This window comes from Mesocricetus auratus, unplaced genomic scaffold (genome assembly GCF_017639785.1).
Source record: "Mesocricetus auratus isolate SY011 unplaced genomic scaffold, BCM_Maur_2.0 Super-Scaffold_100010, whole genome shotgun sequence".
NCBI classification, from domain to species: Eukaryota; Metazoa; Chordata; class Mammalia; order Rodentia; family Cricetidae; genus Mesocricetus; species Mesocricetus auratus.
This window is the reverse complement of record NW_024429194.1, coordinates 67035992-67060006: the sequence shown is the minus strand read 5'-3', so window position 1 is coordinate 67060006 and position 24015 is coordinate 67035992. Positions and strand designations below refer to the sequence as shown.

Below are 24015 nucleotides of genomic sequence, written 5' to 3'. Positions count from 1 at the left end.
GGCAGGCAAAGCAAAGCACACCCTTCTTCCCTTAGAGACCTGAGCTTTCCCAAAGCCCAACCAAAAAGGCCCATTCTGTAGGGCAGTAGCCGGCCTTGCTCTATAAGCTTCTTCCTCAATCCCACCTCCATCTGCATTGAAAACACAAAAAGGGATAAAGGGGGAAGTTTTCATAATAGTGCTAGAGAGTCAGGTCATTGGCTACATATGTCCTAACTAGAAACGAGAGGGCTACTATTCAATTACAACATAAACATGCGCTGCAGTATGGGGATGATTTACAACGTCAATACAAGCCTCTTCATGTTCTCAAGGCCAACCATGCTCTCTAGAATACTGGGATATGAAAATGGTAAAGAGAGAAGAAAAGGGTAACATGATTTTTACAAACACACACACACACACACACACACATAACACACACACACACACACACAATTTTAAAGGTCTCAATACTTCAAGTGGCCTGAGACTATTTCACTCTTGGCCAAAAGCCTACCCTCCCACCCACCCTGCACACACACCACCCTCCAACCCCCACCCTCAGTCATTGCTATGTACCTCATACACACAGCAAAATCCCTTCCCATTCCCGATTATATAAAAAAACTAAACAGATAACTTACTTTCTTTAAATTATTTTTTAAAAGTCTCTTAAAGATCTGACGTTTAAATACTTCCTCTCTTCTGATATGTTAAACACAACTGCTTGATCACCCCCACATTTCAGTTCCAGCAAGAAGAGGGAAGATAACTACTCCAATCAACCCCATTCGGATGAGGAGAGGCCAAGAACAGAGTGTTCGTAATCCTTCACAGCTTCAACATAATCCTACCTCTGATACCAGTAAAACTGTAAGAAAATAGATGTATGAGGCAGCAGATGTATCTGGGGCCCTCCACCATCCTCCCACCTATCTCAGTATCAATTTACTCCTTAGTCCAAGGGTGACGTATTTCATAAGGGATGTAATTTTCGTAGTCCAGTATCAGTAGTCAAAACAAAAGAACAAACAAAAAACCCAAAAACAAAAAGTGTTTTTGTTTTTTAAGTTTCCGCCTTTTTTTTTTTTTCACTTAGGAAGAGGTGGAAGTGGCGGAGGAGGTTCTGATGGGAGGGGTGGTGGTCGAGGTTTGTCTGTATTGGCAGATCTGGAGGAGATCCCTCCAGCTCGTGGATTCATATATTCACCGTAAGAATGAACAAATTCAAATGCAGGGGGCTGAGTAGGCTGAACACCTTGGGCACTGAGCAAGGAGTGAAGCATATTCACAGTATCTTGATAATCTATTGACTGAGTTGTGTTGTGACCATTAGCCCCAGGAGGACCTTTATCCAGTTTCATGTGAGGAACCCGAGTTTTACAGCTAGGCTGTGAAAAGGGCAGGCCACTTGTGTCTGAGCTATGCCCAGGCAACTGGGTCATTGCAGGAAGAGGTGGGAAGGGAAAATTCAAGGAAGAGGATTTAGTACTCTTGGCAATCTTGGCTGGATGATCAAACACTGCTGCCCCCGTCTCTTCTGGAGGACCCCTCTTACGTGTAGAGCTGGAAGAAGACAAAGTACTAGACAAGCTATAGGTCTTGTGTGCTAAGGTGCTGCTGCTCTGGCTGCTATGTTTTGGATCACTTGGCCGTTTGTTCACAGTACCAACAGGAAGCTGTAAGTGAGAGTGCTTGTGTGAATGGTGATTATGATGGTGGTGGTGATTGGACGGGTGAGGTTTGTGCTTTTCTTTGTGCTCCCGGCTCTTGGTGATACTGTCTTCTACAGAATTGTGCTTATCAGTTGCAGAGTGGACTTTAATGCGCATTTTTATCTCCTCTGGTTTTGAGGAGGCTGCTTTATCTCCACCAGCTACCGGGAGTCTCATTTTCAGAGCTGATTTGTCTGCTTTTTCTAGAAAAGGACGTTCAGGATTTTCTGAGCCCTCAATGGGCATCTTCAGAATGACTGAAGAATGGCTGTCATGATGTGACAGGAGATTCTGGGCGGCATATGCATACTGAGACTTCACATTGGCCTCCATATTCTCTAGCTGCCTCTTCTGAGCAGCCAACTCCTCGGCATGCTTTGCACGGTATTCTTTAAGTGAAACTTTAGCTGATGGCACGCTCTTACTAGTCTGCTTCTGGGAAACAAATGCATTTGAACCATCATGTTGCAAGGAATGATCAACTCCAATAAGTGCTAAATTCTCACTCGTCCGATGACCCTGAGAAGACTCTGGCTTAAAGGGGGGTTGGGAAGACAGCCATCGCTCGCCTTGTAACATTTCCACATTACTTAGACTGCTGGAGGACTCTTCAGAGACAGGGAGGGAAGGCACTGCACTTGTAGAAGTAGTTGACATGCTCATTAAGCCTGCAATAGTTGTGTCTGAAGAGGTCTGAGAAATCATATTGAGGATTGTCTGCTCCGATGTGTTCTCATCTGTTCCTCGGTCATCTGGTTTAGTTTTCATGGCAGCCTGGTATGCCTAAAATGAAGCAAATAAAATCTCTTCATTCCAGGCAATTACTACATGTAAGTATACTAAACCATCAACTAAGAACCTTTTGGTTTTTTAGGGTTTTTTTTTTCTTCTTCTTTACATGTATTGAAGGTGGGGTTTCTTGCGTTTATTTTGAAACAGAATTTCTCTATGTAGTCCTGATTGTTCTGAAACTCCCTATATACCTAGACCAGGCAAGTCTCAAACTCACAGAGACCCAACTGTCTCTAACTCTTAAGAGCTTAAAGTCATGCGTCATCACACCTAGAAAAAAATCACACTTAAAGCATCCAGTGTAACTATGATGTCGTTAGTCTTTAAATTCTAGAAAATTTGGAGTTTTATATGAAAATAAAGATGAAGTACATGCTTAAATCTAAGTCTAACCCAAAGTTTCTAGAGGCAAGCATTATCTATAATTCCCTAGACTCAGGAGAATGGTGGAACAGCTTGCAGTCCCAACAGTTAAGGTAGAGGCAGGAAGATCAGGAGTCCAAGGCCAGCCAGCCTCTAACAGCAAGGCTCAAGGTCAGCTGGAGGCACATAAGACCTTGTCTCAAAAAGGGGTTGCAGGAGGCTTTATTCTTTCTCTTTGGGCACTGAGGATTGAGTACAAGGCCTTATGCATGCTAAATACTTATCCTATCACTGAGATGTACCCCAAGTTCACCTATCTGATGCTGTGGTAAAAAGAAGTGATTCCATTATTCATAAGACTAAAATTACCTGCATTACAGCTTTAGACTACAACCCATATAAACAGAAAATCCTGGGCTGAAGAGATGGCTCAGAAGTTAAAAGCACCCACTGTGCTCTTGCAGATCTGGACTCAGTTCTCAGCACCTACAGCAGCTCCCAACTTGTAACTCCAGTCCCAGGGCATCTGACACCCTCTTCTGACCTCCACAGGCATTGCATGCAGTAGGCAGGGGTGCGTGTGTGCGTGCACGCGCACATACACACACACACACACACACACACACACACAAAATAATAATAATAATAATATATCCTCCCCTACTACCACCACAGGGTCTTACTTTGTAGCCCCAGCTGGTTTCAAGCTCACAAAGATCTGTCTCCTAAATGTTGGGATTAAGGGCATACAAAACCATGCTCAAATGCAATGATAAATCTTTTTAAAAGGAAGGAAGGGAGGGATAGAAGAAGGAAAGGAGAATAATAAAACATTTTAAGTGGCTAATATTAAGGATAAAATTACAATCAACCCTTGTAATTCCATACATACCTTGCCTCTCTACCAGAAGTTAACAATGTACAGAAAATATACAACTGGAGTTGGGAAAACGGTTCAGGGGGTACTTGCATTGCAAGCATGAGTATCTGAGCTTAGATCCCCAGCACCCATGTAAAATCCCAGTGCAGTACCATGTATCTGTGACTCCAGAGTGAGGTGGGTAGAGGGAGACAGACAGGCAGACATAGGTTGATCCCTGGAGTTCAGGCCAGCCAGTCTAGCTCAGTGAACTCCAGGTTCAGTAAGAAAGACCATGTCTCAAAAATAATGGAGACCAATAGAAGAAAACACAGGAATCAACCTCTGGCTTCCATATGCTCACAGGCATACACACCTACATGTGGATACATGTGTGCAAACAAACCAAATAAATACTCAACCAAAGTCACTGACCAAGAAATTGTGCAAAAGGCAATTTGCACAACTTGCATAGGCCCCAAAGCAAAGCCCCCTACAGACTGACATTTTAGTTAGCATCCATGCTACCAAGTCACAATTACTGTTAAGTAAGAAAAAGGACATTCCAAACCTAGTGTACATATATGATTCTGGTATAGTCACTTGCCAAGTTAAAGGAAAGAATAAGTTTGTCAGCAATAATTCTTACCCTCCAGTTTCTTATACGTTTCAGTCTGCTTGGAGTTTTCTCCAGAATCTGTAGAAACTCATGTGTCAATTCTACAAATAAAACATTCAAGAAGTCCTCAGAGACAAGAAGATAATGAAACAAGAATAACCTCAACTAACTCACTGTTTTCATCTGAATCAAGTCACATTTGGCCAGATATGTGACAAATGAAGAAGTTTGTTTCAAGGTCCCTTACACTAAAACTTACCATCTAAAAGTTCCAAGGTCACAGTGGCGTCAACATACTCCCACCAGTGCTTCCCGTCAGTTGAGACTGGGATCTCCCAGTTGGACCACTTGCAAGCCAGATGGATGCAGACACAGGCCACTACAGGAGGTGTGTACTGCAGGCTAAATGTGGTCAAATGCAGGCTGACGTCAAAGGGAAGGAAACAGAGAGTGTCATGAGCCCTCAATTCTCAACCCTAAACTAAAACTCTCCATTATTAAAAAAAACAAAAAACAAAAAAACAAAAACCATGGGAGAGTGAGAAGGGCAAGAAATATCCTGTGCTCTGACTCAGCACTCAATGTGATTTTCTTCTTTCCTTTCTTTAAAAGATTTAATTTCAGTTATGTGTACATGTCTGTATGGGGGTACATGCACAGGAGTGAAGGTATCCAGGAGACCATAGGTGTCCAACTTCCTGAAGTTAGAATTGCGGCCATGGTGTACCTCCCCACAATGGATGCTGGGAATGGAACTCAGGTCCTCTGGGAGAGCTATATGTGCTGCCCTGAACCTGTCTCATCTCTCCAGGCCCTCAGTATGATTTTCTAATAAAATACTGGTCAGGTTAACAACATTTCTAAATTTCCTATTTATCACATAATATATACACTGACTAGTGAACAGAAAACAAAAACAAAAGTAAAAGAAAAAGAACTAGGTAGTCAACTATGGTGGTGCACATCTTTAATCCCAGCAATTGGGAGGCAGAGGCTGGCTGATCTCTGTGAATCTGAGGCTAGCCTGGTCTACAAGCAAGCTTCAAGACCAGAGTTACTGTGACCCTGTCATAAACCAAAACTAAAACAACAATTCAAAAAACCCAAAAAGCCAAAAACAAACAAAAAAAGCCAACACAGTATCAGATGCCTACAGTCCCAACACATGAGAGATCAAAGTTCAAGGCTAGCCTGGGTCATGAGACCTTGTCTCAAAAGAAAAAAAAAAATCAAAAGAAAAAACACAATAAAAAACAATTGCTCAAATATAAATATACCTGATTGCCCCCCCCCCAAGATTTCGTTTGGTTTTTAGTCAGGGGCTCAGTCTTTGGCTGCCCTCCAACCACAGCAATCCTATCTTCCAAATGCTGAGAAGTACAAACTGGATCTAATACCTGACTCTTTCTTTAGAAACTTCATTTCTCCTCCCTCTCGTTTGTGTGTGTGCTTGTCTATCTGTGTTTATAAAATGGCATCACAGGCATGGGCCACCATATTCAATGTACATGGGCCACCATATTCAATGTACACAGTGCTGGGGAATTAAACTCAGGAATTGGTGTATGCTAAGAAAACACTCTAGGAACTGAGTTACATCCATGGCGCTTTTTATCCACTTACTAAAACTGAAAATCTTACACTTGATGACTGAGGACATTAGTTTCTCTGAACAAACAATACGGGAAACCAAACCTGAGACCAAGCAAGCCACTTAGCAGAACAAGTTATATACTAACAACACTTTTACAGAAAAATATATCGCAAATCCTTATATGTTAAGTGCCCATTGTTTGGGCAGAGGAGAAGAAAACCAACAATCCCTAAAATTACAGGAATTTTCAGAATTATGCTCTCGGACATTTTACAGCAAAGCTAATACATAGAATTGGATAAGCTAAATAATTATAAAACCTTAGCAATTTAAAAGTTATAATGCAAATGTAAGGTACAAAGAGTCTGCAGAAATATCCACATTCTCCAGAGAATTGTCTATAATACACTGTATCAAAGATTATTTCTATGGTCTTTTGTCTCTAGTTTACTATACACACCACTCAAAAGGTGACAAATCCAGTCCAACCAAATTCCAAATCCCAAAACAGAAGAAAAAAAATAAAAATATAAACCTGTTGGTTGCCATGAAGTAAGATGTCTGTGCTAAGTCCTTGCTTGCTAACAAAAACAAAAGAAAAAGAAGTTATTAATTTCATTCTTCTTGACAAGCATACAGTAAACACTTAGCATTATTTGTAAAGTACTACAGTGATAAACTAGATGACATAATGCCCGAGTTCGTGGTGTTTACACTCCACCTAAGGAAGCAGATCTGGGTCTTTGGAAAGGGTGAAATGGGTCACTGCAATTGAACCTAGGGCCTTTTTCAGGTCACACACATGTTCTACTACTCATTTCCAATCTTTTTGTGGTTTTTTTTTTTTTCGTTTTTGTTTTTCAAGACAGGATTTCTCTGTGTACATCAGGCTGTCCTCAAACTCAGAGACCCTCCTGTCTCTAAAGGTGTGAGCCACCACTAACTACCCAGCTACTTCAATGCTTTTAAACTACACAGAACTCACAAAACTTGGACAGGTAAAATGAGATAACGTAGTTGCCACCAGCCTTGACAACCTGAGTTCAACCCCAGATCCACATGGTGGAAGAGAACTGACTCCCAAAAGTTATCTTCTGCCCTCCTCCAGACATGCCAAGTGGCACATAAATACCATCCCCACCTCCCACATAAAAACAAACTTAAGTTTTAATAACATGAAAAATAAGGCTGATTATCAACTTGGCATATAAAACTCTACAAGACATCTATATGCTCAATGATATCCAGACCTTTTGTCTCTCAGAATAAAACCCAGAGTTCCATGTGTATTAGCAAAGGCTCTACCACTGAGACCTATGTCCAGCCTCACATGCTCCTTGTTTGCTGTTTGTGTTGTTGGATAGGTATCACTATGCAGCCTAGGCTAGCTTAGAATGTGCAATAACTTCCGACCTCAGCCTCCTTAGTACTGGGAATGTAGGTGTGTGTCACCACCACAACTGGCACTCCAGATATTAATGATACTATTTAAATAAAAGGAACCTTAAGGATTAGGGATGTAACTCAATGGCAGAACACTTGCCTTACATATACTTGGCCCTAAGTTTAAACTCTACAAAACAACATAAACAAAGCTGGATATGGTGGTGCACACCTTTAATTCTAGCACTTAAGAGGACAGAAATCTTAAATTCCAGGTCAGCTTGATCTACTTAATAAGTTCCAGTCCAGCCAGGGCTACAAAGTGAAACTATGTCTCAAAAATGAAAACAATTTAAAATTAGTTAGTTTTTTAATTAATCATTTAAGAACTATTTTTTAAATTGGACTGAAGAGATGGTTCAGTGATTAAGAGCACTGGCCTTTCTTTCAGAGAACCAGGGTTCTATTCCCAGCACCTTATAGTGGCTCACAACCATCTGTAGATCCAGTTCCAGTAGATCTGATGCCCTTTTCTGGCCTCCAAGGGTACTAGCCATACATGTCCTACACAGACATTCACTCAAACAAACCACCCATACACATAAAAATAAATAATAGAGAAGTATATCATGCCCAATGGATTTTCAGTAATAGAAATAAGTTCAAGATTAACTCTCTATCATCTTTTGATGTGGGATAATGTTCTTGTTCACTGTAGCCAGTAGCAAGGCAGGAAGTATAAGCAGGGCTACCAGACTAGGAGCATTCTGGGAAGAGGAAAGGCAGAGACACAGTCGCCAGCCAGATGCAGAGGAAGCAAGATGAGAATGCCATACTGAGAAAAGGTACCAAGCTAAACACAGATAAGAATTATGGTTAATTTAACTTGTAAGAGCTTGTTAGTAATAAGCCTGAATTATATATAAGCCAAATAATTTATAATATAAGCTTATGTGTGTTTATTTGGGACTGAACGGCTGCAGAACAGGGAAGGACAGAAACTTCCGCCTAGAGGGTTTTCTTTAATTAGACATGAACTAAAATAAGATCATCCACTTTACAAAGTACACTATACTTTCTCTTCTCCACCCACCCCCCAGCCACCCCCACCTCCCCACCCTCGTGTGTGTGGAGGTAGGGCACTGGAGTGCCAGAGTATATATGGAAATCAGAGGACAACTTTTGGAAGTCAGTTTTTTCCTCCTCCATGGGATTCAGGGCGCAAACTCAGGCTGGTGGCAAGTGATTTTACTGACTGAGCTGCTACCTTGCTGGCCCAGTATCACCAAAACTTTCAAGATTTTCTGAGTTGGTGACTTTCCCAAATCTTCCCCTACACTGGCAAAATACCCTCAACCAAACACAAGTTAACTCTTGGTTTCTTTTCCTGTTGCTCTAATAAAAGACCCTAACATTTTGTGGTTTATTCTGCTCACAGACAGTGCATCACAGTGATAAAGTCAGGGCTGCAGAGCCTAAGCAGCTGCTCACCTGCATCCAGTCAGAAACAAGGTGATGATGCAGCTGCTGCCTACTCCCCTTTTTCACGAATGGGCCGGTCCACTAGGTGGGCCTTCCAGTCTCCAAGAACACAATCAAGGTTACTATCTACTACCCAGAGGCCTGTCTCACAAGTGATCCTGTCAGAATGACAAGTAATGCTAACCTCACATTCTCATTAGATGAAGAGCATCTAAAAGCACTTCTTCTAATAGGTCAGAACCAAGTGTCTGGCACTAGCCATACAGGACACTTAATATGGACAAAGCAGCTGGGCTGGGCTGTACCTTAGTCCACAGCCAAGCACAGCCCCCAAATAACTAAACAATTCAAAACAGTTTGCAATTACTTACCTCGAACAAGCTGGGTGCACTTTACCACATGTGTATGTGGGTGATCAATTGTTAATTCAAACCCTTCAAAAACAAAAACAAAAAACACATTTTATACCTCTTTTGTCTGAATGATTAATGGCCTGTTCATTTTTCTCTCCTAAAAGTACTGTGTAAGAACCAAAAATCACACAGTATACATAACACCTTTCTCTAAAATTAAGACCACTGAAGAAACAAACGCAAAAATCTGTTTTTTAGGCAGCTGGAAAGATGCCTGAGTGGTTTAGAGCACTTGTTGCTCTTGTAGAGGGCTGGGTTTGACTCCCAGCACCATATGGTAGTTCACTGTAACTCTAGTTCCAAAGAATTTGACATTTTCTTCTGACCTCTGTGGGCACCAACCAGGCACACATGTGGCAAAGACACATATGTAGGCAAAACACACACATAAAGTCTAAAAACAGCTTTAATCCTTTTTAAGAACAAATGGATATATAGTACAAGGTCGAAAGAAACAGCCACACAAACAAATGTGCCTTCCAAAGTTTACTCTCTTTTATTTAGGGAAGTAAAGAGTATGAAAAGATAGTACCATGTAGCCCAGAATGGCCTCAAAGTCACTATAATGCTGTGAATTTTTGATCCTCTTGCCTCTAGCTCCCAAATGCTGGAAACACTAGCATATACTACCAACATGCAGTTTGTTAAGTTCTGAGGACTGATATAGCAAGCCTAGGATTCGTGAATGCTAACCATTTTACCAACTGAGCTGTCCTCAGTCCCTTGAAGCTTAACAGTGAAAAGAAAAAAAAAGTGTGACAGAACCCCATTCTGTGACTGAGGCTGGCTGTAGCTCTCTGGCAATCCTGAGAGCTGGGTTAGAAAATTTTTTGTTGTTCTCTTTTTAATTTTATTTATTGAGGGCACCAGATCTCATTCAAGGTGGTTGTGAGGCACCATGTCGCCGGGAATTGAACTCAGGACCTCTCATTCCTCTCCATCATCAGTGTCCTGCTTCTTTATCCCATTTCAAAAGTTCATTACCAAAATTACACAACAGGGTCAATGCATTGAGGAAAATAACAGAAGTAAAATTTCTTTGAGGATATAAATAAATAAAAATTCCAGACATGCATAGTGGCATACTCAGAAGGCTGAGGGTGTCTGCAAGTTTGAGACCAACCTGATCTCATACATACATAGTAAGTTCAAGGACCAGTCTGAGACCAAGTTTGAGACCAATCTGATCTCATACATACATAGTAAGTTCAAGGACCAGTCTGGGCTACACGCTAAGACGCTGTCTCAAAATAAATAAATAATATTAAAATGAAAACATAATAAAGATATAATGAACAAATCACATGATACAAATTATTTTAACAGGAAAACTGGTAACTGTGAATTAAGACTGAACTTGTTTCTATCTAATAAAGGTACTGTTTCACTAGCCTGTGCTGGCACATACTTTTAATCCCACTCAGAAGGCAGAGCTCTGAATTTGAGACCAGCCTAGTTGACAGAGTTTCAAAACAGCCAGGGCTACATAGAGAAACCCTGTCTCTAAAAAACAAAAAGCAAGCAAACAAAAATCTTGCCAATTATAATTCAGGTCTCTTAATGAAAATATAGTTGACCAAGCTTGGTATCACATGCAAGAGAAGGGGTGGGGACAGTGGCACACACCTTTAATCTCAGCATGCTTAGGAGGCAGACACAATTGGATATCTGAGTCTATTTTTTGCCATTATTTATCAGGTTGAAAACTGCCAAACTATCAAAAAACTAAATCATAAAGCTTACAATGAGAAAAATATAAAAACAGAATCCTGCTAACCTCTATTTCAAGGATCACCATACACCTACACTGTGGAAACAGACCAGGGCTAAACTACAAGCTCCACAGCCACTATTACCCAGGAACAGACACTTCCCAAAATCTTCAAAAGATTTTTTTCCCCAGTTTTACAGATTTTAACATGAAGTCATTATTCCATACATAATTTTTCATCCTTTTAAGGAAAATATACTTACCTAGGGTCTGCAAAATTATGCTCTCTAATATTACCAGATCTTGAACTTGCTGTAGGTAGGCCTATGGGAGAGAAAACAGAAATTACATCCACAAAAGGGTAAAACAATTTTAAAAAACAAAGTAATAAAAGGCATAAGTGGAGGCCACTGAAAGAGGACTGAAAAATTCAGACCCAGGTTCATCCCAGCACCCACATGGCAGCTCACAACCATCTGTGACTTCAGCTGCAGGGAGTCTGGCCCCCTCCCTCTTCACAGGCACTACATACATGTGATGCACTTATCATACATATAGGCAAACACTCATAAAATTTTTAAATCTTAAGAGGGGTGGTATGGGAGAGAAGAGGTAGAGTTGGAACTGAAATATAATCTTTCTCCCTATTCTCTTTAGTACAGGAAGAGCCAAGATCATCAAAAGACAACACTTTACTAGTTGTGCAAGGCTACTAAAAAAAGGCACAATTTTATTTATTTTCAGACTGATATTTTAATAACATACATTTTTTAAAAATCATCACTTTTTTGCAGATCCTCTAACAGCACTATATCTGATTGTACTTATTGTCCTTGAGCTTTGTACTTAATATTTTACAAAAAGAGACTATATTGTAGTTAACCTCACACTAAAGTTTACAGTAGTAAAGCAAGTAAGGATACCAACTATGCTAGCTAGTCCTCTTTTTCTTATACTGGAGCAAACATCTTCATATTACCACCTCATATGGGCTAAATACTCAAGTAAGGAATTATGTGAATATGTTCTGGAAAAGGGAAGAAATGTGTTAAGATTTTAATATGAAGGCCAGGCATTGGTGGCGCACGCCTTTAATCCCAGCACTCGGGAGGCAGAGGCAGGCGGATCTCTGTAAGTTCGAGACCAGCCTGGACTACCAAGCGAGTTCCAGGACAGCCTCCAAAGCCACAGAGAAACCCTGTCTTGAAAAAACCAAAATAAATAAATAAAAATAATTTAAAAAAAAAGATTTTAATATGAAATGTCTCCCAAAGTCTGATGTGTTAAAGGGTCTAGGTGTTGGGCTGGAAAAATGGTTGACAGTTAAGATGTGTCAAGCAAGCCTGGCAACCAGTCTTAGAAAACCCAATAAAGGTGGAAAGAGAAAAGCTAGGCACACAGTTGTATTCTAGCCTCCAGTCTGTGGCTGGCTGGCTGGCTGGCTGGAACACATGCATATAGGCACACAGGCACACCACACACTAATAAATAAAAAATAAACTTTAAGGTCTGACTGTCAGCTCTTAGGAAGTAATTAGATCATGAGGGCTCTGACCTCCCCAGTGGATTAATGGGAAAATGCAGTGATAATGTGATGGCATTATAAAAGGTAGAAGAAACAAGGAGGTGGGGCCAGGAAGGAAGTCACAGAAGCACACCCTTGAAAGACAGCATTTTGTCCCTGGCTCTTTACTGTTGCTCTAGCTACTAGCTGCCAGATGAAGACTTTGCTCTACTACCTGCTTCTTCCTGGTCATGATATTCTGCCTCATAACCTGGGTCCAAAATAATACAGATAAGTAACCATAGGCTGAAATCTTTGAAACTGAACCAAAAAGAATCCTCCTTCCCTTTGTTTTCTCAGATGTTGCATCATGGTGGAGAAAAAAAGTGGCTACCAATGCTCATTTTAAAGCTACATATATTAAAACTGAAAAGATACAGAAAATTTCAATAGGAAAAAAATACATATAATTCCATCTATCTTTTTCATAAAACATAATTAATATGCCCATAAGAGACTTCAATAACCTAGTAACAGAAATCCGTAATTGTGTCTCAATTGAAATTGTTAGGATTCTCAATATCTCTAATCATTGACTTCTAAAAGCTGAACTGGAGAGATGGCTCAGTGACTTAGTGCATATATTGCTCTTACAGAGGACAAGAGTTCAATTCCCAGCACTCACTCACACACACACACACAGACATATTTAACTCAATACACAATAAATCATTTTTTAAATATATGGATAAAACCAGGAGTGTCGCCCTTCTTTTTAAAAAGCTGAGGACATCAGGCAGTGGTGTTGCACACCTTTAACCCCAGCACTCAAGAGGCAGAGTGAGGCCAGCCTGGTCTACAAAGTGAGTTCTAGGACAGCCAGAGCCCCACAGAGAAACCATCTTGGAGAGCCAAGGACTAGGGGTGTGGCTTCCTTTTCTTTTTGTTTTTTTTTTTTGTTTTGTTTTTTTGTTTGTTTGTTTTTTTGTTTTTCGAGACAGGGTTTCTCTGTTTTGTTTTGGAGGCTGTCTTGGAACTCGCTCTGGAGACCAGGCTGGCTTCGAACTCAGAGATCCGCCTACCTCTGCCTTCTTTCTTTCTTTCTTTCTTTCTTTCTTTCTTAACGATTTATATATTTATTATGTATACAGTGTTCTACCTGAATGCCAGAAGAGGGCACCAGATCTCATTACAGATGGTTGTGAACCACCATGTGGTTGCTGGGAATTGAAATCAACCTCTAAAAGAGCAGCCAGTGCTCTTACCCTCCAAGCCATCTCTCCGGCACCCCCCCCCCCTTTGTTTAAGAGACAGGCTCTCAGGCCGGGTGTTGGTGTCACACACCTTTAATACCAGCACTCAGGAGGCAGAGGCAGGAGGATCTCTGTGACTTTGAGGTCAGCCTGATCTACAGAGCAAGTTCCAGGACAGATTCTAAAGCTACACAGAGAAACCTTGTCTCAAAAAGTCAAAAGAGAGAGAGAGAGAGGAGCCAGGCTCTCACTATTCACTATGCAGACCAGATTGCCTCACAGAGATCCACCTGCCTTTGCCTCCAAAGTGATAGGGCTGAAGGCATCCAGCTTGGGGGTGTGGCTTTGCAATAAAATGTTTCTCTAGCATTTTTTCTGAGGTATTAGATTGAATACCTAACATCACTAACACAAGTACACACATGAAAGTCAAGGAAGCATGAAAAAAAAAATATGTATGTACATATATATGCATGCTTAGGATAAAGATCCAGCAGCATATCTATGAAACTGTATCCAACATATTCTCACAGGAAAAAAGGAAGGAGAACTTAATCTGAAATGATTTTTCAAAGTTTGTACTCTGTAGGTCTCTGAGTTTGAGGTCAGCCTAGTCTACACAGAGAAACCCAATCTTGAAAAATATAAATAAACAAAATGTTTGAATTTTTTTTTTTGGTTTTTCCAGAAAGGATTTCTTTGTGACTTTGGAGGCTGTCCTGGAACTAGCTCTTGTAGACCAGGCTAGTCTCGAACTCACAGAAATCCACCTGCCTCTACCTCCCAAGTACGGTTTGAACTCTTTATTGACTACAATGCTCTTAACCTTTTGCCTAAAATCAAATATAATAAACACACACACATTTTATTATCTCTAGGCACGTGGTTCATTTTCCAAACTGATATTTAAGTCAGGCAGTGACCCTTTTTCATACTTCAAGAAGTTGGGTGTGGTGGTGTGCACCTTTGATCCCGGAAGGCAGAGACAGGCAGATCTCTGACTTTGAGGCCAGCCTGAGCTACAGAGCAAGTTCCAGGACAGCCAGAGTTACAGAGAAACCCTGAACCCCAAAACAAACCAACAAAAAACCCACCACCACAAAGAATGCTTCTAACTTCAATAAAAAGCTGAAATTGTGTTATGTTCGCAGAATGGTTAGATATAAATATGCAAATATATGATGAAATACCATATAGACTTTTTCTTTTTTTCTTTTTTTTTTCCTTTTTTTCTTTTTTTGGTATTGTGAGACAGGATTTCTTTGTGCAGTCCTGGCCGTCCTGGAACTGGATTTATAAACCAGGCTGGCCTTGAACTCAGAGATCCGGCTGCCTGTCTTATGAGTGCTAGCATTAAAGGCATGTGCCATCACATCAAGCAACTGAACATTTCTAAACAGTAGAGAATAAGAAAAACATTTCCATATAAAGAGCGGGATAAAGTGAGTACGAGACCAGCCTGGTCTACAGAGCTAGTTCCAGGACAGCCTCCAAAGCCACAGAGAAACCCTGTCTCAGAAAACAAACAAAAAGAGTGGGATAAAAAGAAACACATGAAGGTGACATGATTCTTTGCTCTTACAAAGTTTTTAATTTTACAACAAACTTTGTATTTTAAAAATTAAATACTGAAAAGTTAATGGCCCAGATTCAAGGTTTTTAAAAAGTGTAATTACCTACCTCACTCCTTGTATCAGGAAGTGACTCCTGTGGATGGAGGCAAGTATGTGCTACCTTGATGACATGTTCCAGTTTTTTTGGCTGTTCTTCCACTTTTGCTGCTAGAAACAAGGCTGCTGGAGCCATAGACTTCATAAAAGAAAAAAAGTCACATTTGTTATTGATTTCCAAATGACAATCAACCCAAGAGGAGCTAAACATCAAACAATCAAGCATCTGGTATAAATATTTCATCCTTCTTATGTACACTTGCCTCTGACTTTCAAATCACAGACAGCTACGCTTCAGCAAGAGCTCAGTGAGAGGAGACTGTATATGGAAAGCTGTTTTACACTGAAAAATCACATTAAGTCTGTTGTTTGTTTGCACTACTTTTTTAGATAGGGATCTCACACCCAGCCTGGTTTGGAACTCAATGTTTATATAGCTCAAGATAGCCTCTAACTAGCAAACCTTCTGCTTCATTCGCCTCTTGGATGTGAGGATTATAGATATGTGCAACCATTTTTTTAATGGTAAATTAAAATCCTTATAATAAGTAAATCTACAGATAGAAAGTAGGTTAGTCCCAGAGGCTGGCTGCAAGAATAGATTAGGAGTGACTGTTAAGAACCGAGAATTGGCCGGGCGTTGGTGGCGCACGCCTTTAATCCCAGCACTCGGGAGGCAGAGGCAGGTAAATCTCTGTGAGTTCGAGGCCAGTCTGGTCTACAGAGCAAATTCCAGGACAACCTCCAAAGCCACAGAGAAACCCTGTCTCGAAAAAAAAAAAAAAAAAAAAGAACAAAGAATTGACACAAATGTTCTGAAGCCAAACACTGGTGATGGTTGCCTACTTTTGTAAATATGGGAAGGGGTGGTAAATTGTAGAATTTTAAAAACTAAATTTGGATGCTCAGCAGAATAAGTAGGGATATATAATAAGTCTGGGTACAGCACATCTAAAATACCAGGGCCGAGGGGTACAGATGGGTGGATCCTAGAGGCTTCGTGGCCAACCAGTCCATCAAAACAGCATGCTCCAGGTTCAGTGAGAGAGATCTTATTTCAAAAATAAAGTAGAGAGCAACAGAAGATTTGGTGTCAACTTCTAATCTCTGCCCCCTACACACAGGCAAACATGCAAATGTATCCAACATACACATTAAATAAAAATGTTTTTGTTGGGAGCCCATTCCACATGGAGGGATGCTCTCTCATCCTGGACACACAGGGGAGGGCCTAGGTCCTGCCCCAGATGAAATGGGCCACACCCTCCCTGGGGAGCAGAGTAGGGACTGGGTGGAGAATTGGGAGGGTTGATGGGTGTCAAGGGAGGAGGGGAGGGAGAGGGAACCAGGATTGACATGTGAAGCAAGCTTGTTTCTAATTTAAATTTTAAAAAAAGTTTTTGTTCCGTGTGGTAGCCCACACCTGCAATAATCCCAGCAGAAGCAGGTAGATCTCTCTGAGTTCAAAGCAAGCCTGGGATATATGAGACTGTCTAAAAATGTTTTAAAAAGCCAGGGGCAATGGCCCACACCTTTAATCCCAGCACTTGGGAGGCAGAGACAGAGGTATCTCTGAGTTCAAGGCCAGTCTGGTCTACAGAGCAAGTTCCAGAACAGTCAAGGCCGTTTATTTAGGGGAGGAAAATTAATTCAAGCCAATATACAAGTAGATAAAGGCTGGGAGGTGTTGGCACACGCCTTTAGTCCAGCACTCGGGAGGCAGAGGCAGGCGGATCTCTGTGAGTTAGAGGCCAACGTGGTCTACAAGAGCTTGTTCCAGGACAGTCTCCAAAGCCACAGAGAAACACTGTCTCAAAAAAAACAAAAAACAAAAAAAAAAAAAAAGTAGATAAAGATCTCAGTGACTGACTAGACAAGATTACACAGCAACTGAAACATTGTAATACTGACTTGCAACCCACTGCTACCTAAGTTACAATTTTCTAGTCTAAAGTCTGACATGCCACAAAGATACTTGCACAACCTTCCTTATCCTTCCACTCTTAAAAAGCTAAAAAGGAACTAGTCAAGATATCTATCAACAGATCAATGGATTAAGGAAAACAGAGGGCACTGGGAGTGGAGCTCAATTAGCAGAGTTATATCTGGTCTATGTAAAGCTCTAGGTTTGATCCCTATCCACTCTCTCCTTCCTTTTAAATTTCAGGGATTGAATCCAGGTTGTCAGGCTTGACAGCAAGCACCTTTCCTGCTACAAGGCACCTCATTAGGCTAGAATCTTTTTGTTTTGTTTTTCGAGACAGGGTTTCTCTGTGTAGTCCTGGCTGTCCTGGAACTCACTCTGTAGACCAGACTGGCCTAGAACTCAGAGATCCACCTGCCTCTGCTTCGAGTGCTAGGATTAAGGGCATGCACCACCATAACAGGCTCAAATCTAATTTTAATTGATTGTAGTTAAATCCAACTTATAAAATTAATGTGTTAAGTGAGTAATATTTTGGATGTGCTAATTCTAAAATATATCTAAAACCAATACTCTAGAGAAGACTAACTACTGCTGGGCGGTGGTGGCCCACACCTTTGATCCCAGCACTCAGGAGGCAGAGGCAGGTGGATCTCACATGAGTTCAAGGCCAGTCTGGTCTACAAAGTGTCTGGACGCTCCCCCCCAAAAAGCCTGTCATTTAAATGAGGGAAATATATGCTTAACCCATAAATGCAGACTAAACAACCTGATTTAAGATTCTACCCTAAATTTCAAACCTTTATTGCAATAAAAGAGAAGACTCCTGCCCATAATGCCAGAACTTAGAAATTCAAAACAGCCAAAATTAGATAGTTCAAATCCAGCCATGACTACATAGTGAGGCTCTGATCTCAAAAAAGAGAAGAGAAGAGAAGAGAAGAGAGGAAACTCTTCAAAATTACTAAGACAACTACAGAATTTCTCTTTAATTTCATTCTGTATTCACTACTTCTGTTTCAGGGCTATCAGACAGCTTCAATAAAGGCTTATGAGAAGTATAGGAACTAACTGCAGCAAAGAGTCAAATTGACTAATCACTCAAAATTGTCAATACTTAACTAAAGATCCCAGGAATTTCCTGTTACTTCTAAATCTGATTTTGCCAATTTCTTATACTACAAGAATTAGATTTAGCTTCACAAAGTTTCTTCTTATAGCATCAAAACAAAATAACTCAAAATGTCTTATCTGAGCTGGAGACGTCTCAGTACGTTGACCCCAGCACCCACCTAGGGTGGATCACAGCGGCCTATGACTCCAGCTCCAGGGGAATTCAGTGCCCTCATCTAGCCTCTGTGGGCAGTAGCACAAACACACCCAAAAATAAAACTAAGTTTTTTAAAGTGCATTATCCTACATTTGAAACACGTTTCCTTCAAGACTTTAAAAATAATAGTAGAATATTTGACCCACTAATCCACATGAAAGATTTTTTTTTTTTTTTGGTTTTTCGAGACAGGGTTTCTCTGTATTGTTTTGGAGGCTGTCCTGGAACTCTCTCTGTAGACCAGGCTAACCTCGAACTCACAGAAATACACCTGCCTCTGCCTCCCGAGGGCTGGGATTAAAAGCATGTAGCTCTGGCTGACCTGGTAGTCACTCTGTAGACCAGAGATCCACCTACCTATGCCTCTCAAGTGCTGGGATTAAAGGCTTGTATCACCATAGACCCAGCTTTACCTTGGGATTTTACTTAAACAAATATAGTCTTACTTGCAACTGAAATATCACTATGTATTCACTTCCAAATCACCAACTGTTAAATAGGTCATTTCAGTTAATAAAACTGAAAACAGTACTATATTTACAACCTTATCCAAGAAAAAAAAAATAGCTTTTTATTCCCATTGCTCTTCCCCATTCCTAAAAGTCACCTCCCCAGTCATTAACCCCTCCAGCTAACCCCTGAATTTTATCAAAGGTTTTGCAAAATCTAACTTACAGTTGTCTTTTTAATTTGTTTTTTTTTTTCCCCCTTCGAGGCAGGGTTTCTCTGTGGCTTTGGAGGCTGTCCTAGAACTAGCTCTTGTAGACCAGGCTGGTCTCGAACTCACAGAGATCCGCCTGCCTCTGTCTCCCGAGTGCTGGGACTAAAGGCGTGCGCCACCAATGCCCGGTTGTCTTTTTATGGTCTTAAATTACGAGTAGAAAGCTATACTTAAATCATGATTTTTTTAACCTTAAAATGACCTGCCCTAAATTCTAAAATTAAAATCCTAGTCCAATAACAACAATCATAAAATAGGCACCTAGAATCAAACCCAAAAGGATTACACCATACAAAATTATACTTACATATCGATGGAACTGTGTAAAAGATTGGATCATGTAGAATCGGTGCATGTATACTATAGCAGTGTTGATAGTCAGTTGTGAGCTGAAATGCTTAAGTTAAGGGTCAATAACAGACAAGAGAATCCCCTTCCCAAAAGAACAGCACAGCAGACTATCCTACATGAAGGTAACAGTTATAGCTTCAAACCAAACAGATTTGTTTTCCTGAACTACTTAAATTATTAACTGCCAACTGACAGCATGTCTTCTACCTAACAAGAACTTAATAAGAACTCATGACTGAATAAACAAAACAAGTGTAAATCTGTCATGTCATTTGCCTTCTGCAAAGATGATCCATTAGCTCAGGATACCTTTTTTCTAATTACATTTACTTGTGGAGGGGAGATGCAGGCCATAGCATAAGTGTGGTGAGTCAGAGTAAAACTTGCAGGAGCCAGTTATCTGTCCACCCTATGGGCCACAAGGATAAAACTCAGGTCATCAGGTTGGTGGCAAGCGCCTTTACCTGCTGGGCCATCATGCTCGCTCAAAGATAATTTATACTCCAGAGATTAATTTTTCAGTTCTACTTTTTATCTTTCTTCCTTTTTTGGGGAATGGGTGGGTAGATATGGGAGTGTTGAGACAGGGTTTCTCTGTGTAGCCCTGGCTGTCCAGAAACTCACTCTGTAGATCAGTCTGACTTCAGACTCAGAAATCAGCCTGCCTCCACCTCTGAAGTGCTGGGATTAAAGGCATGCACCACCAAGCCCAGCTTAGTTCTACTTCTTCCAGGAAATATCACGTGTAGATTTCCGAACTACAAAACATTTGAAATGATTTGATGGTGACCCACTAAAAATAAACTCCTCCCTAGAGTCTTTCGTTTGTGTGGGTGTACCTCTAGCCAAGAAGAAAAAAAAAAAGGAAAATGTTTTATTCCCAGACTGCAGCAATGACTATATAGAGATGACAATATGACGGTAACAAGCTTAAATACACTTTAAAAGGGTGCCTTAAACATATACAGAAACGCAGAGGTTTAATTGTGCACTGACTGAATACTTGGGAAGCAAACTGGATTTGAATAGGGAACTGGTCAATAAAGATAACACTAATCACAAATTTAGAAGAAAAATAACCCTTAAGACCTAAACACTATAGTCGGAACTAACTTTTTTCTTTTTTGGAGACAAGGTCTCATTTTGTAGCTTTGGCCTGCCTCTGCCTCCCCAAAGCTGAGATCAAAGGAGAACACCACATGGAGCATCACTCTTAAATAAATGCTACATAAGTTGAAGCTGCGCCTAAAAGAAAAGTTAGATGGAAAATGGAAAGGGTTTTAACAAAACTATTAGTTTTGCCACAAATGACTGTATTCTCTTAAGAGAAAAAAAAAACCGGGGTGGGGGGTCAATAAATTATCTTATCTTTGAAATTTGAAAACGAATGAATAGTCTCTAATGCCCTGAGAATCAAGGATTCAATACTCTGCAAAATACTTAAAACATTATTTCCCATATTTATACCTCCCTAATAACCGAAGTTGGCATCTTTCCTTCCTCTTAAATTCTATGAAACAGCTACCAGAACAACTGACACTCAAGCGTTGTGGTGGACATTGAAAAACAAGAATTTGGCAAGTTAAACAGCTAGCAAGTGGGAGGAACGGGTTTGGAACCAAAGCCGGGGCACTAATTCTAGACCACCTTCATAAGCCCGCCGGGTACACGATTTCCCGAAACCCTTTTTTACACACTTTGGGAGTCATCGTCAATAGTGAAGCCTCTTAAATGGAGCCTTTGGTCACGGCAGAAAGACTCTCAAAAGCCATTAGAACAGGTCAGAATTCAGATGAGAGGGGCTGGGAAGGAGGGGCGAAAGCACAAAGACGGGAGAGGTCCGAATTCCCAGCCAGGCTGGTGGCACCGGTGAGCGAGCGGGAAATTGACTCCGCCTCACTTCCCTCGCGCGAACAGTGGCTCGGCCAGCGCCATTGTGGGCTCTCCCCACTTAGACGTCCAGCTCCTGCCACCACCCCCTTACCCGCTCGCGTCCCCGCCGGTGTGCCCGGCCTGACGTCGAAGCATGGCCGGACGGGCTCCAAGGCCGAAGGCCTAGGCCGCAAGGATACACGTTAAGTCGTTGTCCCATGTCCTGGAGTAGATTGGCCGCCTGCTGGCGGTAAGATAGTTCTTTATCTGAGTCCACGCCAAAACGCCGCGATGGGCTATTTTCCAGCTGCTCCCGCGTGAAATACCACCGTTTGTTGTTGTTCTTCCTCTCTCCCTCCATAGTGCTTCAACCAAAAGGCAGCGGCGGGGGCTGCAAGCACTTCCCAGCGTCACCGAAGCGGCGACACACATCCGCCGGGCCGAGACAACTGCGACGTGACGAACTTCCTCCCGAGAGTCGACTCCCAGCTTGTGACACACTTCCGCCCAGGAAGCCGGGCTTCAAGCGCCTACTTCCGAAATGAACCCGGCGACACCCCGTAGACGCACCCGCAGCCAGTCCGCGACGAGGGACGCAGCCGCAGCCAAGACGCCGGCGCGCTCGGGTCACGTGACGCCCGGAGGCGGCGCGCTCTTCCAAGTTGTTCTTTGGAAGTCTCGCCGCTCCCCGCGATAACTGTACGGAGGTCGCGTTGCCGGCGGTCCTTGGTCGTCTCAGGCTGCATTTACAAAACTGGGTGTATTGCTTACTGGCGCATGCCTGTAGTCCCAGCACTGGTGAAGCGGAGGCAGGAGCGTCTCTGTGAGTTCGAGGGCAGCCTGGTCTGCATCGAGAAAAAGCAGCTCTGTTGGTAGCAACCCTTCCTCCGTCTCACTGCGGATAAACAACCGGAAGGAATAAAACTAACCATGCTGATTTCATGCTTCCGTGTCCCAAGAACACGATGTGTTGGGGTGTTTTTACTTGGGGATGGAGATCTGTCCTCTGTTTTTGATTGATTTTTTTAGGAAAAGCCTACTGTGTAGCTCTGGCAGGCCTGGTGTTCGCCTGAGTGCTGGGATTAAAGGCGTGCGTGCGACACCACGACAGGCTCGGGACCGCTGACCTAAGTATAATTTCATTTGGTGGTGAGGCCTTTTCTCTTGCTTTACTTTTGTCAGTGAAAGCGATATGCTTGCCAGGGCAGATTCCAAACCTTCACTTAGGTCCCAAGGGTGTGCCCGGCGCCGGTGCCGGCCGGATCAATAGTTCTAGGAAACCCAAACCTTAGGGAAAGATTATCAAGCAAAGGAGAACAAGAGATCATTTGTGCCTGCACTCCTGGGTCCACTTTGTGGGGCTGTGAACAACAGCGAGCTGGGGCTGCCGTCCGCCTCACCCTCCTGTCCACTCCAGGGTGTCTATTCCCAGGCTTCTGTCGCAGTGGTCAGCACAGTTCTGATGTTCACGCTGTCTCAAATCACAGATCTATGAGTAGTCGACTGTAGCCACCACTGGCCTGGGAATTGGCAGTCCATCTCAATTTGGGACTCTGGTTTTTACCCAAGAAGTGCTCTGGGACCCCTCGAGATGGCTCACCAGGTAGAGGAGGCTGCTACCCACGCTGATGACCTGAATTCCATCCCTGGGACCCCCATGGTAGATGAGAGGACTGACTGTGCCAAACGCACTGGAGCAATAAATAGTTTTGAAGTAGCAAAGAATCCTAGGATCTGCTAATGGGTAAACTAAAACTTCCTCTACAGTGTGGAAACTTCCACCACCACCACATGGAAAATTCCTAAGTTCAGGCCGCTATTGAATTGGAGCCCAGCTCCAGGTCTAACAGCTTTTCAGCCTAAGCAAAATAATTAATTCCTCTCAGTCTGCCTTCTGTGCACTTCGCCCTTCAACTCCAGTGAAGATTGAAGTTAGACCCCTGAGCTCATGCTGGGCAAGTACGCTACCTCCTAGCTGTATCCAGCCCTGTTTTGATTTGTTGTTTTAAATTGACTAAGTTAGTCTTGAGTTTGCTTTATAACCCAGGCAGGCACTGACCTTGTGAACTCTGGGCTCAACTTCCCACCTGTTCTTCCATGCCTATCAAGCTCATTGTGTCTGTAAGATATTAGTGATTTAGGGCAATTGATAGCAGTGTGTCCCTTTAACCCACACACTCAGGAGGCAGAGGCAGGAAGATCAAAGTTCAAAGCCATCCAGATCTACAAAGTAAATTCCAGGCACACACCTTTAATCCCTGAGGGAAGCTGATTTGAGTTTGAGGCTAGCCTGGTCTACAGAGTGAGTTCCAGACAGAGCTACTTAATAGAGCCTGTCTCAAAAAAAAAAAGTTCTTGGAGGTCATCCTCAATGGATTCCTCACTTTTGTGTTATGTCTATAGGAGCCTCACCAAGTTCTCATTGTTAGAAAAGTCCCACCACACCTTTGATCCCAGCACTCAGGAGGCAGAGGCAG

The 24015-nt window shown here is 42.0% G+C and overlaps 1 protein-coding gene and 1 long non-coding RNA gene across 3 annotated transcripts; one reads left to right on the top strand and one right to left on the bottom strand.

Annotated features, from left to right (window-relative positions):
* Positions 1-710: 710 nt before the first annotated feature.
* On the bottom strand, positions 711-21922 carry Ccnt1 (cyclin T1). 2 transcript variants are annotated; one of them, XM_005067182.4, is made up of 9 exons: positions 21739-21922; positions 19623-19704; positions 15351-15479; positions 11177-11237; positions 9161-9223; positions 6460-6505; positions 4590-4753; positions 4361-4431; positions 711-2480 (listed from the first exon to the last, which is right to left on the bottom strand). In XM_005067182.4, the coding sequence occupies exons 1-9, from the start codon at positions 21897-21899 to the stop codon at positions 1074-1076; spliced, it is 2184 nt and encodes a 727-aa protein (XP_005067239.1). In that variant the 5' UTR covers positions 21900-21922; the 3' UTR covers positions 711-1073. The 2 variants fall into 2 exon arrangements, 1 of the variants encoding a protein (XP_005067239.1); XR_001196266.3 differs by lacking the exon at positions 4590-4753 and having other exon boundaries at positions 2343-2480.
* Positions 21553-22480, top strand: LOC121142891. The gene is made up of 2 exons (XR_005880014.1): positions 21553-21788; positions 21902-22480. It is a non-coding gene; the product is annotated as an uncharacterized LOC121142891 (long non-coding RNA).
* Positions 22481-24015: the final 1535 nt, after the last annotated feature.

Excerpts from the sequence above, each read along its gene's own strand:
- Ccnt1 (XM_005067182.4), bottom strand. The coding sequence starts at position 21,899 with ATGGAGGGAGAGAGGAAGAACAACAACAAACGGTGGTATTTCACGCGG. Across the intron at positions 9,224-11,176 it reads CATAATTTTGCAGACCCTAG|GGTTTGAATTAACAATTGAT; the intron begins GTAAGTATATTT and ends TTGTTTTTGAAG. Across the intron at positions 6,506-9,160 it reads GTGCACCCAGCTTGTTCGAG|CAAGCAAGGACTTAGCACAG; the intron begins GTAAGTAATTGC and ends TGTTTTTGTTAG.